Below are 17,203 nucleotides of genomic sequence, written 5' to 3' on the forward strand. Positions count from 1 at the left end.
CTGTTACTTGTATCACTATAATCTACATCACTGTTACTTGTATCACTATAATCTAATTTACTTGTATCACTATAATCTACATCGCTGTTACTTGTATCACTATAATCTACATCACTATAATCTACATCACTGTTACTTGTATCACTATAATCTACATCGCTGTTACTTGTATCACTATAATCTACATCACTTGTTACTTGTATCACTATAATCTACAGTACTGTTACTTGTATCACTATAATCTACGTCACTGTTACTTGTATCACTATAATCTACGTCACTGTTACTTGTATCACTATAATCTACGTCACTGTTACTTGTATCACTATAATCTATGTCACTGTTACTTGTATCACTATAATCTACATCACTGTTACTTGTATCACTATAATCTACATTACTGTAACTTGTATCACTATAATCTACATTACTGTTACTTGTATCACTATAATCTACATTACTGTTACTTGTATCACTATAATCTACATCAGTACTATAAATGATTGCTGGCTATTATATTACATCCAACAGAATAGGGTAAGTATTCCAGAGGACGGTAAACACTCTTTATTTTGTAAAATATTTCAGTAGCTACATGCACTTGTATGTAAGAAAGGAATTCTGTATGCTTCCTGCCCAGATTTATTTCCAAAAGCAAAAGTTTTTTTTGCATCAGTCATCATATTTGTTCCTTTTATCCAAAATCTTTACATCAGTGAATTCTTCATATTTATGTTAGGACCTATAGGATGAAATATTTTCATAAGCTGGGGAGCAAAGAGTGGCCTTATGGAAAAGCACAGAAATTAATTAATCCAGACAAAAAAGAAATCTTCAGAAAATTGTTATGTGACCTTGAATAGATTCCTTGGTGACCTTCAGGTTATTCCATATAAGTTATCGATGAGTCATTTTTTTCAATCAGCGTTATATGCAGAAGTATCAAATTTTCAATTCTCTTTTTTTTCACTAAATACATTTACAATTATCTCCCTTGCTCCATTTTCATTCTTCAAATATTATTTCAGCAAGCAAACAAGGGTTACCTCCCTTCCTCTTCAAAGTGGTATACAAAGTACATATCTTTCACATCACATAACATTGACATACATATATATATGTATATGAAATGATGTCATGAATATTCAGATTAATCAAATTTGTCTCTTTTTATTTTTTGTTTCAAAAATTTGATTATTTGTGTAAATATGAAGCAGAACACCCCATGAAGGTGTCACTGTGTTGAAACTTACAAAACTCAAGATTTTTTTTTCTAAACTTGAAGATTATGTACCTACATAATACATACTTATATCAGTTTAAATAACTATTAAAACCTTTGCGTAAACAAACCACCTCAGTTTTTATTGCAATTACACTGACTGGCCAAAGGCCTTTAACTGTTAAAGTGTACAGATCACCCTAAGGACATTTACATACAACCAAAAGTTTATTTTTACTAAGGATTACTGGTAAAGACCTTCAGAAAACCTCTAGGTATTGTATTACATGATCTTGGAAAATATAAACCATTAAAAGTATGTGTAGTTTTGAACAATTATTTTGATAATGTAAAATAAATCAGTATAGGCCCGGCCAATTGATTTAGCTTGGTAGACTTTCCTTACTGAAGCTACACACTACTCGAGTTACGTTTGTGTTTTATGATAAGGCCACTGTAGTGATCTTTATGATAAAAGATACAATGAACAATAATATTATCACCGTTGAGAACATGGTGTAGTGGTGGGTTAAACTTATACAGGTTTACTGAGGGTGATAAGAATACTTCATGGTGAGGTGTCTCATATTAAATCTAGATATGTACTAATGATGGTTACAGCAGAGCACCCAACAGACAGTAATAGGGGGTGGTAATCATAGACAGTAAGGTGGGTGTGGTGGTCATAGACAGTAAGGTAGGGTAGTAATCAGACAGAAAGGTTGGGGGTAGTAGTCACAGACAGAAAGGTGGGGGTAGTAGTCACAGACAGTAAGGTGGGGGTAGTAGTCACAGACAGTAAGGTGGGGGTGGTAGTCACAGACAGTAAAGTGGCCATAGTAGTCCACACAGGTGGGGGTAGTAGTCACAGATAGTAAGGTGGGGTAGTAGTCACAGACAGAAAGGTGGGTGTGGTAGTCACAGACAGTAAGGTGGGGGTAGTAGTCACAGACAGTAAGGTGGGGGTAGTAGTCACAGACAGTAAGGTGGGGGTGGTAGTCACAGACAGTAAAGTGGCCATAGTAGTCCACACAGGTGGGGGTAGTAGTCACAGACAGAAAGGTAGGGGTAGTAGTCACAGACAGTAAAGTGGCCATAGTAGTCCACACAGGTGGGGGTAGTAGTCACAGATAGTAAGGTGGGGGTAGTAGTCACAGACAGTAAGGTGGGGGTAGTAGTCACAGACAGTAAGATGGGGGTAGTAGTCACAGACAGTAAGATGGGGGTAGTAGTCACAGACAGTAAGGTGGGGGTAGTAGCCACAGACAGTAAGATGGGGGTAGTAGTCACAGACAGTAAGGTGGGGGTAGTAGTCACAGACAGTAAGGTGGGGGGTAGCCACAGACAGTAAGATGGGGGTAGTAGTCACAGACAGTAAGGTGGGGGTAGTAGTCACAGACAGTAAGGTGGGGGTAGTAGTCACAGACAGTAAGATGGGGGTAGTAGTCACAGACAGTAAGGTGGGGGTAGTAGTCACAGACAGTAAGGTGGGGGTAGTAGTCACAGACAGTAAAGTGGCCATAGTAGTCCACACAGGTGGGGGTAGTAGTCACAGATAGTAAGATGGGGTAGTAGTCACAGACAGTAAGGTGGGGTAGTAGTCACAGACAGTAAGGTGGGGGTAGTAGTCACAGACAGTAAGGTGGGGGTAGTAGCCACAGACAGTAAGATGGGGGTAGTAGTCACAGACAGTAAGGTGGGGGTAGTAGTCACAGACAGTAAGGTGGGGGTAGTAGTCACAGACAGTAAGGTGGGGGTAGTAGTCACAGACAGTAAGGTGGGGGTAGTAGTCACAGACAGTAAGGTGGGGGTAGTAGTCACAGACAGTAAGGTGGGGGTAGTAGTCACAGACAGTAAGGTGGGGGTAGTAGTCACAGACAGTAAGGTGGGGGTAGTAGTCACAGACAGTAAGTCACAGACAGTAAGACAGTAAGGTGGGGTAGTAGTCACAGACAGTAAGGTGGGGGTAGTAGTCACAGACAGTAAGGTGGGGGTAGTAGTCACAGACAGTAAGGTGGGGGTAGTAGTCACAGACAGTAAGATGGGGGTAGTAGTCACAGACAGTAAGATGGGGGTAGTAGTCACAGACAGTAAGGTGGGGGTAGTAGTCACAGACAGTAAGATGGGGGTAGTAGTCACAGACAGTAAGATGGGGGTAGTAGTCACAGACAGTAAGGTGGGGGTAGTAGCCACAGACAGTAAGGTGGGGGTAGTAGTCACAGACAGAAAGGTGGGGGTAGTAGTCACAGGCAGTAACATGGCTTACTAGTCACAGACAGTAACATGGCTTACTAGTCACTTTTCTCAGTACTGATCAACCAATACCTATATATCATTAGAGATGATATTAAAAGGAAGCTTTTCTCAGTACTGATCTACCAATACCTAGAGATCATTAGGGATGACATAAATGTGATTTATCAGACATAATATTGTTGTTTTAAGGATGAATATTACTGAGGTAATAATGTCTTACCTGTAGAACAGCTGTTGATTGGACAGGTGTCATTCCATATCACGTTGATTGGCTGTACATGATTGTTGTTGCTAAATGAGATTCCAGGACCTTCCATAACACATCCAGTCAGGTGACGCCCCACTTGAATACCCGTGCTGCCCTCTAGGTTCACATTCCAAATACTTGCCCGAAAGGTGTCATTGGCTATATTTGAACTTAAAACAATGTTTCCAAATAAACGAACTTCTAAAGTTAAAACATTTAAAACTGTACGTAAAATCTTAACACGATAAGAATCTTTTCCTATTAAAGAATTTCCATATGAAATAAAATATTCTTCACTTCCAGCCTTCCACCGAAATTCTAAGGTTCCATTGCTACTTAAGTCTAGTGATAAATAATCTCCAGTGGAACCGTGCTGATAAAGGAGCTGTCCACCGGAACATGTCCTGTAGCCGAACGCTAACTGGGCACCAATATGGTTCCATGCAAAGTTTTTCCCTTGAATTTGTAAGCTGGAATTCATGGACACGTTAAAGAATGCCACACTGCCATTGGTTGAAGCTTCTTGTGGCATGTCAAGTAGGAGCAGAAAGAAACCGAGCACTGAAAACAGGAAAACAGAGTGAAAATACAGGATACAGGGTACAACAGTACACATCATATCATTCTATAAACACACTATTTCAGTACAGGGTACAACAATGTTCATCCTATCAGTCTATAAACACACTATTTCAGTACAGGGTACAACAATGTTCATATCATTCTATAAACACACTATTTCAGTACAGGGTACAACAGTATACATCATACCATTCTATAAACACACTATTTCAGTACAGGGTACAACAATGTTCATATCATTCTATAAACACACTATTTCAGTACAGGGTACAACAATGTTCATCCTATCATTCTATAAACACACTCTTTCAGTACAGGGTACAACAATGTTCATCATATCATTCTATAAACACACTATTTCAGTACAGGGTACAACAATGTTCATATCATTCTATAAACACACTATTTCAGTACAGGGTACAACAATGTTCATTCTATCATTCTATAAACACACTATTTCAGTACAGGGTACAACAATGTTCATATTATATAAACACACTATTTCAGTAGAGGGTACAACAATGTTCATCCTATCATTCTATAAACACACTATTTCAGTACAGGGTACAACAATGTTCATTCTATCATTCTATAAACACACTATTTCAGTACAGGGTACAACAATGTTCATATTATATAAACACACTATTTCAGTAGAGGGTACAACAATGTTCATCCTATCATTCTATAAACACACTATTTCAGTACAGGGTACAACAATGTTCATATCATTCTATAAACACACTATTTCAGTACAGGGTACAACAATGTTCATCCTATCATTCTATAAACACACTCTTTCAGTACAGGGTACAACAATGTTCATCATATCATTCTATAAACACACTATTTCAGTACAGGGTACAACAATGTTCATTCTATCATTCTATAAACACACTATTTCAGTACAGGGTACAACAATGTTCATTCTATCATTCTATAAACACACTATTTCAGTACAGGGTACAACAATGTTCATATTATATAAACACACTATTTCAGTAGAGGGTACAACAATGTTCATCCTATCATTCTATAAACACACTATTTCAGTACAGGGTACAACAATGTTCATTCTATCATTCTATAAACACACTATTTCAGTACAGGGTACAACAATGTTCATTCTATCATTCTATAAACACACTCTTTCAGTACAGGGTACAACAATGTTCATCATATCAGTCTATAAACACACTATTTCAGTATAGGGTACAACAATGTTCATTCTATCATTCTATAAACACACTATTTCAGTACAGGGTACAACAATGTTCATATTCTATAAACACACTATTTCAGTAGAGGGTACAACAATGTTCATCCTATCATTCTATAAACACACTATTTCAGTACAGGGTACAACAATGTTCATTCTATCATTCTATAAACACACTATTTCAGTACAGGGTACAACAATGTTCATATTATATAAACACACTATTTCAGTAGAGGGTACAACAATGTTCATCCTATCATTCTATAAACACACTATTTCAGTACAGGGTACAACAATGTTCATTCTATCATTCTATAAACACACTCTTTCAGTACAGGGTACAACAATGTTCATCCTATCAGTCTATAAACACACTATTTCAGTATAGGGTACAACAATGTTCATTCTATCATTCTATAAACACACTATTTCAGTATAGGGTACAACAATGTTCATTCTATCATTCTATAAACACACTATTTCAGTACAGGGTACAACAATGTTCATTCTATCATTCTATAAACACACTATTTCAGTACAGGGTACAACAATGTTCATATTCTATAAACACACTATTTCAGTACAGGGTACAACAATGTTCATTCTATCATTCTATAAACACACTATTTCAGTACAGGGTACAACAGTATACATCATATCATTCTATAAACACACTATTTCAGTACAGGGTACAACAGTATACATCATATCATTCTATAAACACACTATTTCAGTACAGGGTACAACAATGTTTATCCTATCATTCTATAAACACACTATTTCAGTACAGCTACATACGCAATTGTTTATTTACAGGATAAGTTTTGAAAATGTTAAATTACGTTAATTAATTACATCAATTACAAATGCCTGACTTGGTAATATCATACATGTACAAAGTAACTATGAAATGATTAACGGTTTAGCAAACCGCCATTTTTGTTTATCTAGAATTTGATACTGTGTGTGAAGAATGTTATGTAACAATGTAATTATATAGAATGTTGATAGGGAAGAAGAGAGCCTATATTTACATTACCCATAGCAGTTATGCGAGTCACCTGATAATACCATGATTTAAGCATTAAGGTTACTGACCTTACAACCTGTATCATGTGAATTATACATAAACAAGCATGCACACTATAAGCCATTATTTGTAGTTAAGGGATTATCATCAACAATTGTTTTATAAAGATAAATACATACACTTTTATCAACATATATAAACAAGAGGTCCAATGGACCTACAGTGCTCACCTGGTATATATATATACCAGCCAAATATCACGAGAAGAGGTCATTTAAATGTTTTTAAAATTTGACCCCCATGACCTTGGACATCAGTCAAGGTCATTTCTTTTTCCAACTTTGTTGGGCTTCATCACAGGAATATAGCAGCAAAATATCATGCCTCTAGGCCTTTTAGTTCATAAGAAGAAGTTGTTTAAAGGTTTAATAATTGGTAACAGCTTTTATAACATACCCTAGCTATTATCAGCATTGTAACACCTATTACATAAATTATTGTCAAGACACTTGTGTAATATGACTTCCCTGAACTTTGATTGGCTGAAGGCTCACAATGGTTCCATAATGACATCACAATTTCATGGCACCAATATGTATTGAAATGTCAAAATGACAAAATCAAAAAATGATTTACTACTTCCTATCAAGTGAGATAATCAGCATTTAAATTTTGTGTCTGTCTTTTCACATATATTTGCAAATGTATACCAGTGATTTCTATCTTTTACCAGATTTCCATAAACTTGTCTTTTTTTTTTTTTTTTTCTTTTTCATCAATTCAATTACATTTCAGCATTGAGAACTTAATATTCATGACATCTGAGATATGGCTGATGTATAAGAAAAATACTTAAACAACCTTGACTGAGTATCTTTTCAGAATGATTGAAATTTACAAAAAAAAAATAGATCATATACAGTAACAGGTTACTTTGTTCCTGTTGCCCAGACCAGATTACCTGCCACAGGTCATTATTGCTGAAAGTATACCACAGTTTTCTATTGTGGCTACGACTTAAGAATGTTGATATTCTACAGTATGTAAATTTCACTGATAAACAAGTTTTCTTTATTAATTTCTAAACACACTGAAACATGACAAATCAGAAAGGTTGGTTTATGTGTTTATAATTCTGCTGTAGCAATTCATAGATGTGGTTCATAAATACGGAGATACACTGTTTATATTCAATTAAACCTCAACGAAACACACAAGTCAATATACAGGATAATAGGTGAGAGGGTATGCCACAAGTATTTACCTTAAAACTTTAAACAAGTGTTGTCAGCTTGAAACGCACAGTTGAAAAATATTTATTTAAAGTTAACTATTCCAAGTATAAAAACATGTTTGAATTATTAATGAAATAATGAAATTTCTTTTTATTATGAAAAAAATTTAGCAGTATTCTAAACAAATTTAACACTGTAGTGATACCATGTTGAATGGATGGCATAATGGTTGTGGTAGGTCGTGTAATTTCCTGCAATGTGAACAGGGGTAGGGAATATAATTTTACCAGATCTGATCATCACATACATCTATCTGGCCACATGAGTTTTGTGAAACACCCAATTTCTCGCTTCAGGTGCTGATAAATAATATCAATGGCTGCTATTGAAAATTCAAGAGATTTTAATCAACATCTTTGTGGAGCTTTTATTACAAGTGAAATCTTTTTCTTGAAATATGTGATCGGACACATTTTGATGGTAGTTTACTAATCATACCTTTTCATATAACATAGGTGGAAAGGCCAGTAGTATAAGATTCCTTGACATCCTATGTTAACAGCAATGTCACACTACTGTTGTAAAGCATTATTAACATCTAGTACTTGTTCTGATCATCCTTGGAAGTTTTATCAACTTCTGTACAGAGTGTGTTTCATCGATAGTAAATTTATTTGACATACTTCATAGTATTTGCACAATTTTTCCTATATACAAGAGATATTGTTTTACTTGAAACTTTCTAACCATGTCTATTCAGTGTGAAGGAGACGGATTAATGAATCTTGTCGAAGTATAATTGCCGAAGAAGAAAAGCCATTAAAATGTAAAATACTACCGACAGATGTAAATTTCCCAGGTCAGAGACCAGGTACAATAAAGTCACACATCTGTAATGATATGTATAGTCATGTACCAACTAATTGTCTTATTACAGATGGTATATAGTACACAGGAGGGCAGGGGTATGGTACACAGAAGGCAGGGTATAGTTCTGAGGAGGAAGGCAGGGGTATAGTACACAGAAGGCAGGACTATAGTACACAGGAAGGCAGAGGTATAGTACACAGAAGGCAGGGGTATAGTACACAGAAGGCAGGGGTATAGTACACAAGAAGGCAGAGGTATAGTACACAAGAAGGCAGGGGTATAGTACACAGAAGGCAGGGGTATAGTACACAGGAAGGCAGAGGTATAGTACACAGAAGGCAGGGGTATAGTACACAGGAAGGCAGAGGTATAGTACACAGAAGGCAGGGGTATAGTTCTAAGGAGGAAGGCAGGGGTATATTACACAGAAGGCAAGGGTATAGTTCTGAGGAGGATAGAGTAGTATAGAGAGGGAGACAAGGGAGGTAACTAGATATTACACTGGACCATTAGGTGTAGTATAGAGAGGGAGACAGGGGAGGTAACTATAAAATACACTGGACCATTAGGTGTAGTATAGAGAGGGAGACAGGGGAGGTAACTATATAATACACTGGACCATTAGGTGTAGTAAAGTGAGGGAGACAGGGGAGGTAACTATAAAATACACTGGACCATTAGGTGTAGTATAGAGAGGGAGACAGGGGAAGTAACTAGATAATACACTGGACCATTAGGTGTAGTATAGAAAGGGGACAGGGGAGGTAACTAGATAATACACTGGACCATTAGGTGAAGTATAGAGAGGGAGACAGGGGAGGTAACTATATAATACACTGGACCATTAGGTACAGTATAGGGAGGGAGGCAGGGGAGGTAACTAGACAATACACTGGACCATTAGGTGTAGTATAGAGAGGGAGACAGGGGAAGTAACTAGATAATACACTGGACCATTAGGTGAAGTATAGAGAGGGAGACAGGGGAAGTAACTAGATAATACACTGGACCATTAGGTGTAGTATAGAGAGGGAGACAACAGAAGTATTTAGATAATACACTGGACCATTAGGTGTAGTATAGAGAGGGAGACAGGGGAGATAACTAGATAATACACTGGACCATTAGGTGTAGTATAGAGAGGGAGACAGGGGAATTAACTAGATAATACACTGGACCATTAGGTGTAGTATAGAGAGGGAGACAGGGGAGGTAACTATATAATACACTGGACCATTAGGTATAGTATAGAGAGGGAGACAGGGGAAGTAACTAGATAATACACTGGACCATTAGGTGTAGTATAGAGAGGGAGACAGGGGAGGTAACTAGATAATACACTGGACCATTAGGTGAAGTATAGAGAGGGAGACAGGGGAGGTAACTAGATATTACACTGGACCATTTATAAGCGATATGAGGATTACTATTAAGAAGTAAACATTATCTGGATATCTTTGGATCAGTTGTGATATATTGGAACATAAAACTTACTATTGAATTGTAATTAGAAGGTCTAAGGACAGTAATAACACAAGTATAATGTATATGAATGGTTCGGTAATCCCCTAGTATGTTACATTACACCTGTTAGGAAACTTATTTACCAGAGTCATTAGATTCCCCCTGGGATGGCCTCTGTTTAATTGACTGACCTCACCTCTATATTGGTATTATCGATCTGTGACTTGTATGATCCCAGGTACGATCCTATGTTATATAAATCTATAGTCATGGGCTTTTCACCTGGAATGTCTGGTATGTCATTGTATAAGGCCACCATTTACAGGTAAATATCGTAGTATAGGCAGTTTCAGAAAAGCTGTATTCCAGCTGTTTGAATATTATACACATGTGTAGTGAATAAAAAGTTCATTTGTTTAAGAGCAGATAACATCATAGAAACAAAATATCCTTTAAGGTTACATAAAATGTTGTTTTGCTTTTTGTTTTGTGTCAGTTTTCTTTTTTTACTTTATTTTTTCACAATAGAAATTTAAATCCTTTATTGACAAGTTGTTGAGATGAAGACAAGATGGCAGTGACTGTTAACAGTGTGGTCTCCTGACGTTTTTATCAAAGAATCATTTCATGTAATATAGGATAGCACATGAAAAAAGATACATAAGAGTTTCTAATATTGTGTAAGTTTTACTGCTGGTAACAGTAACATCACAATAAAGCACAGGAAACTGTGTAAACCCACAAAGTTAAACAATACAAAAAGCTGAATGTATTGTCACCTTGCAGATTAAATCTTTGTATAGCCTATAATGCAAAGGTTGATTCATGATTCCTCCTGAGGATGAATTTGAAAATAACCATCGAGAGATTTATCATCATCCTGTTAAGGATTTCCAGTCAGACTACTGTGTACAGAACTAAATCTGAGAACTCTGGCTTACTGTCAATACTTAAAAGATTTCACCAGTGTGATATCCTCCCTCTCCAGTAAATTTACAAGGATGTTTAAGAAGTTACAATCATAACTGTGTAACAGTTCACCTTGGTCAACATCTCATCTAAGCTTGACAACTCAATTCAATCTCTGAACTCACAGGTCAACATCCCAACTCTCAGGTCAACCTCTGAACTCACAGGTCAACATCTCATCTAAGCTTGACAACTCAATTCAATCTCTGAACTCACAGGTCAAAATCCCAACTCACAGGTCAACCTCTGAACTCACAGGTCAAAATTCCAACCCTCAGGTCAACCTCTGAACTCACAGGTTAATATCCCAACTCACAGGTCAACCTCTGAACTCAAAGGTCAAAATCCCAACTCTCAGGTCAACCTCTGAACTCACAGGTCAACCTCTGAACTCATAGGTCAACACCAACTCTCAGGTCAACCTCTGAACTCAAAAGTCAACTCAATTGTTAATATTTCAACTCACAGGACGTTGTCCCCACACACATTCACATGTCACACATCAACTCACAGGTCAAAGGTCAATATCCCAACACACATTCAGATGTCACACATCAACTCACAGATACACCAGTCAACATCCCCGCACACATTCACATGGCACACATCAACTCACAGGTCAAAGGTCAATATTTCAACTTAAATGTATTCAGTAAACATTCGAACTTAGATGTTAAGATGTTAACTGTCAAAACCAACATGGTTAACATCACAATTCTAGGGTCAACATCTCATCTCTCCAGTGGTCTCTCAAATCAAACATCTGAAATGTTTTTTTTTATTACAGAACAATAATGTCCTAACTTTTATGAATCAATTCACACCCAATGCCTGATCACCCATGGTGTTTACACTAATCCCTGAACTGTGTGTTATACTCTAAAAACACCCTGGGCTGACCATGATAAGATGCCTGTCTCTGTTTTATTATGGGCTTGGGGAGACCTCTTGTATTTATGATTTATGTTGGTATATAAAACTGATGATCAATACTTTAAAAAGTCATTTATAGACCTGGTTAGGACTGAAGTTGGTGTTCCTATATGGAAAGGTCACTTTGTCTAACAATCCCGAGAGCTGACTATGTCCTGACCTGTAGGTAAGGACTGAAGCTGGTGTTCCTGTACAGGAACGTCACTTTGTCAAACAATCCCGAGAGCTCACTATGTCCTGACCTGTAGGTTAGGACCGTACTATTTACAGAGATACCCTACACACAATGTCACCTTTACTTGTGGATGGAGTGATACTTTATCTGTAGCTCAGGTAAAAACACCACACCTGTACAGGTATCATGTCAGCAACTGTACACCTTACATGGGTATACACTTTATAATTCTCATACCTCTGAAAGTCAAATGTTCACAAATTTTACATTACATATAGTTTGCATCACCGTTAATGTTACTTTTCAGTATTTTACTTCTAATACTATATCACTTTTACTTCAAAGTCTTAATGTCATAATTTCCACCCTTTACAAATCTTATACACACTGATATAGTTGAAAGATAAAGAGTATTGTTTGAACCACTCAAAAACTATTGTTCATCCAATTTTTTTTCATGATTCAATTAAAAAGGAACAATTTACCCAAGAGATGAAGCCAGGTTATGACAACATCTGCATAAAAATGAAGTATTTTGCTAATTCATGGTTGGACACTGGAATTCAGATGGTTAGATGTATTCTGTGGATTGACAGCACAATTGATCCCACTTCCATATAGGCTACAAGGCTACAGTTTTGAAAATTGTTAATGTTACTCAAAAGGACTGGAACTCTTTTGTGTCATTCGTACATGTGTCTATATAAATGGCTGTAGCAACCCATAAAAAGCCGTTTTCAGAAATCCTCAGAAAATTGTTACAAAAAGGCGAAGAGGTGCTGTATGGATACTTTAAATCCAAGTATACGACAACAACCAGGTGATCCATAAGTTTGCTCCTGGGATACTAACTCCCGTAAACAGAGCGTAACTGCATCCTTTAAAGACGAGTCGATGTGCTTCTGTACAGAAAGTCACATTATTTACTGTTTGACTGTTGTTTAAAATTAAACACACAAAACATATATGAATTTGTGCGAAAGTCTGATTCATTTCTAAATCTGTATTCCAAACCATAATGACAAAAATGAAATTTGAGATATCATTATGTGACTTTCACCAACCTGTTGACGAAAGCCATTTGTTGCAATGTGTACTTTACATTATGTAAATGTGTTCAGTTTCAGGGAGCAACAACAACATACATGTGTATCATACAGAAATCAGAAGTTCTCACACATTCAAATAGATGATACATAATGTATTCTTTTACAGTAAGCCATCCCCCCCTCATCCCCCCTCTACCCCCACCCACCCCCACCCACGCCCACCCCCATTCATTTTTTTTTTTTCAAAAGTCATTTTTCTGTGACATTTGGTAGAAAGTAAGAATATCATAATAAATGAATTAAAATTTAAATTCCAAATGGATGCATTTTGTACAGCTAGGCAGACTTTAGTAGAAATATACTTTGAATATATCTGTGTGTGTGTTTGAAATGGATGCATTTTGTACAGCTAGGCAGACTTTAGTAGAAATATACTTTGAATATATCTCTGTGTGTGTTTGAAATGGATGCATTTTGTACAGCTAGGCAGACTTTAGTAGAAATATACTTTGAATATATCTCTGTGTGTGTTTGAAATAGATGCATTTTGTACAGCTAGGCAGACTTTAGTAGAAATATACTTTGAATATATCTGTGTGTGTGTTTGAAATGGATGCATTTTGTACAGCTAGGCAGACTTTAGTAGAAATATACTTTGAATATATACTTTGAATATATCTGTGTGTGTGTTTGAAATAGATGCATTTTGTACAGCTAGGCAGACTTTAGTAGAAATATACTTTGAATATATCTGTGTGTGTGTTTGAAATGGATGCATTTTGTACAGCTAGGCAGACTTTAGTAGAAATATACTTTGAATATATCTGTGTGTGTGTTTGAAATAGATGCATTTTGTACAGCTAGGCAGACTTTAGTAGAAATATACTTTGAATATATCTGTGTGTGTGTTTGAAATGGATGCATTTTGTACAGCTAGGCAGACTTTAGTAGAAATATACTTTGAATATATCTTTGTGTGTGTGTGTGTTTGAAATGGATGCATTTTGTACAGCTAGGCAGACTTTAGTAAAAGATACTTTGAATGTAACTGTGTGTGCCGAGATCACATTACCAGTAATTCCAATCCAGGTTTCAATCTCTACCTTAAGTTATGATTATGACTCATAACATCTAAACCTATTATCAGTCACAAAAACTGGCACAATGAATAACTAACATTTCAATCTGTAGGTAAAGTTTAATTGTCATTAATTATTGATGTTTGTAAACGATATTGTTAGCACATGTCTTTGATAAGAATAATCAATAGATATAGGTACATTTGAGTATGATGTCTACATCACACACTGTAACACCTGGTACGTACCACATCACTACTGGCCTAAAAAGAGCATACAATAAAACACGGTATAATTTGGTCTAATCTCGCCTGATTCGATCTCATTAGTCTCCAGGTCTCGTATCACATGTTGTGATTTGAATTTCTTTATTTTTTTCCCCGGCAACTGATATAATACATATATCAGTATATATCAATAAAGTCTTGTTTAAATTACAAATTCATTACTGGATATTTATCGCTTAGAGTACTAAACAGATCAGTTCAGGCGTTAGTCCATGCAGTCAATGTTAGAATTTTAAAATTCTGGTACCTCAATTTATGAGAGAGTTACAGAAGCAACAACAACCATTATCAGTGTTGATAAAAACCACTACACCCGTTAACCCTGACACATACACTTTCTATTTAACACTGTAACATAACATCATGAGTAGAAACTTCAGTGACGTTGAATAACTTGCTCTTGACAAAAAGCAATATGACTGTGAAAATTGTAGGTGAGAAAGGAATGCTTATGTGTGTATCATTTTCTTTTCTTTTGAAATCATAAAGAAAATAAGTATTTTTTAAGGGTTAAGACATCCTTGATACTCCATTGGTTACAATCATTTTCGCACTCTGCACCCCTGGAACAAGTCATGGCAAAATTGCAGGCACAAGTGAAGTAATTTGATTGGTTCCAGGAGAAAAAAACTGACCAATCACAGGCCAAAACAGAAAAGATATAAAAAGACTAGTATATGATAAAGTCAATTTACGATACTGTTTTGAAGAAGATAAATATTCTGCATTGGTAAAGGAAAAAAGTCATTCCAAAGGACCAACACATTGGCTAAGTTATGTATATATGTAGCAAGAAAATTAAGGAATCAAAGTTAAAGGAAATCTTACACAGCATGTCAGAAGACAAGGGTGGTATACATAAAGTACAAGCTGCATGATAACACGAAAGAGAAAGACAAAATGTCAGTAACTAGACTGATGTACAGAAAAAAAAATATTAAGATCTGTCACTCAAGGTCATAGAAATGTGTTAACAACAAGAAAGGTATCACAAAACAGTGAGAACAATTTACACCTGCTGAGATCACTTCATCAGGCTGAAGATCTGCCGAGATCATTTCATCAGGCTAAAGAACTGCTGGAGATCTGCGGAGATCATTTCATAAGGCCAAAGAACTGATTGACATTGAACAGTTCTGTATAAATTCATTAGGAATTCTGTAGCCTTGGAACTGATTCTTACATACAATATCGGATTATCTTCTATTCACAATCATTAGAAATCTAAAACGCTGTCTTTAAATTTCCTGTCATTATCGTTCTACATTGATACATCAAAGGACGCTGGTTTAAACCTGAAGTAATTACTGGTGTACAGAAGTGATGGTGAGAACACACATTTCAGACCTTTCTTCTCAGCTGCTCATCAATCATGTGACAATAACAAAGACGGCATCCTCTCAAATCTTTTCGACCTTGAGATAGAACAGGACATTGCATGTGATATATAAATATGTCGGACAAAATCCTCTCAGATCTTTCCGACCTTGAGGTAGAACAGGACATTGCATGTGATACATAAATATGACGGACAAAATCCTCTCAGATCTTTTCGACCTTGAGATAGAACAGGACATTGCATGTGATATATAAATATGTCAGACAAAATCCTCTCCCATCTTTTCTACCTCGATTTTTACCTATGATTATTTCAAAATTCATAAAGCTGGAATAATAGAAAAATGCATTGTCTACTAATCTTTGTTTAATGAATAGGCTTGGCTTCCCTCCATCCATGTACAATCAGAACGCCAGTAATTCAAGCTGATATCAAACTTAAGTTATATGCCTTTGGAATTTATTACCGATAATATGCATGTGTTATTCACCCAAATGTGACATCACAAAGATCAATAACTAGAAATGTGAGGTGGTATATATTAAAAAATATTTTTCACCATAACAATGATAGTTATTATAAATGTATATAAAATACAAAAATAAATATATAAAAAACATATAAAAAAAACTTAACAAACTACAGAAATGATGACTCTCATTTTTCAATTATTCAAAAAATCTTGATTCTAATGCTTGATAATGCTGTCAAATTGTTCATGTACTGTACGTTTATTTCAATCAATATTATATACATCAGGACGGGGATGATATATGCTGGTGTATATGGTGTGTACACAAGAAACATCTGTGAATTTAATCTTTTCTAATTACGCCTACGTCCATTTAGTGATATGATTGTTATGAATATGAATAAGCCTTTAGTCACAAACATATAAAGATTAGAATCAAATCTTAGTCAAACAGTCAGATTTAATGTTTCACAAGATTATACAATGCTAATTGTGTAGTTGGAAAATTTGAAATATACATAAAATTTCTGAGAAAACTTTCACATGGTAATTACACATAGATAAGATAAAAACATCTTAACCTGAGTAAACTCAATTAAGAAATACTTTGTTGGGATATCAAAACAAAATTAATAAAAGTAGTTCTAACTTGAAATACAAACTAATATTAAGAAAGTAACAAAAAACATTACATGTAATTTCTCATTGCCTTTTAGCAAAAGTTGCATATATAGGGGCTTTTACTTTTGTAGCCAGGTTTATCTGCTTGCGGGCT

At 35.8% G+C, this 17,203-nt stretch overlaps 1 protein-coding gene across 1 annotated transcript in view; it reads right to left on the reverse strand.

The window, feature by feature from the left end:
* The window catches only part of LOC132553202 (protein crumbs-like), an 80,174-nt gene that overhangs the window by 52,342 nt on the left and 10,629 nt on the right, over nt 1-17,203 (reverse strand). The window contains exon 2 of the mRNA XM_060217430.1: nt 3,699-4,286. Within this exon, the coding sequence (XP_060073413.1) occupies nt 3,699-4,286 (588 nt within the window). The remainder of the gene's footprint in view (nt 1-3,698; nt 4,287-17,203) is intronic.

Source organism: Ylistrum balloti, unplaced genomic scaffold (genome assembly GCF_031769215.1).
Source record: "Ylistrum balloti isolate Yb309-2 unplaced genomic scaffold, AGI_CSIRO_Ybal_v1 Utg370310, whole genome shotgun sequence".
Taxonomy (NCBI): domain Eukaryota; kingdom Metazoa; phylum Mollusca; class Bivalvia; order Pectinida; family Pectinidae; genus Ylistrum; species Ylistrum balloti.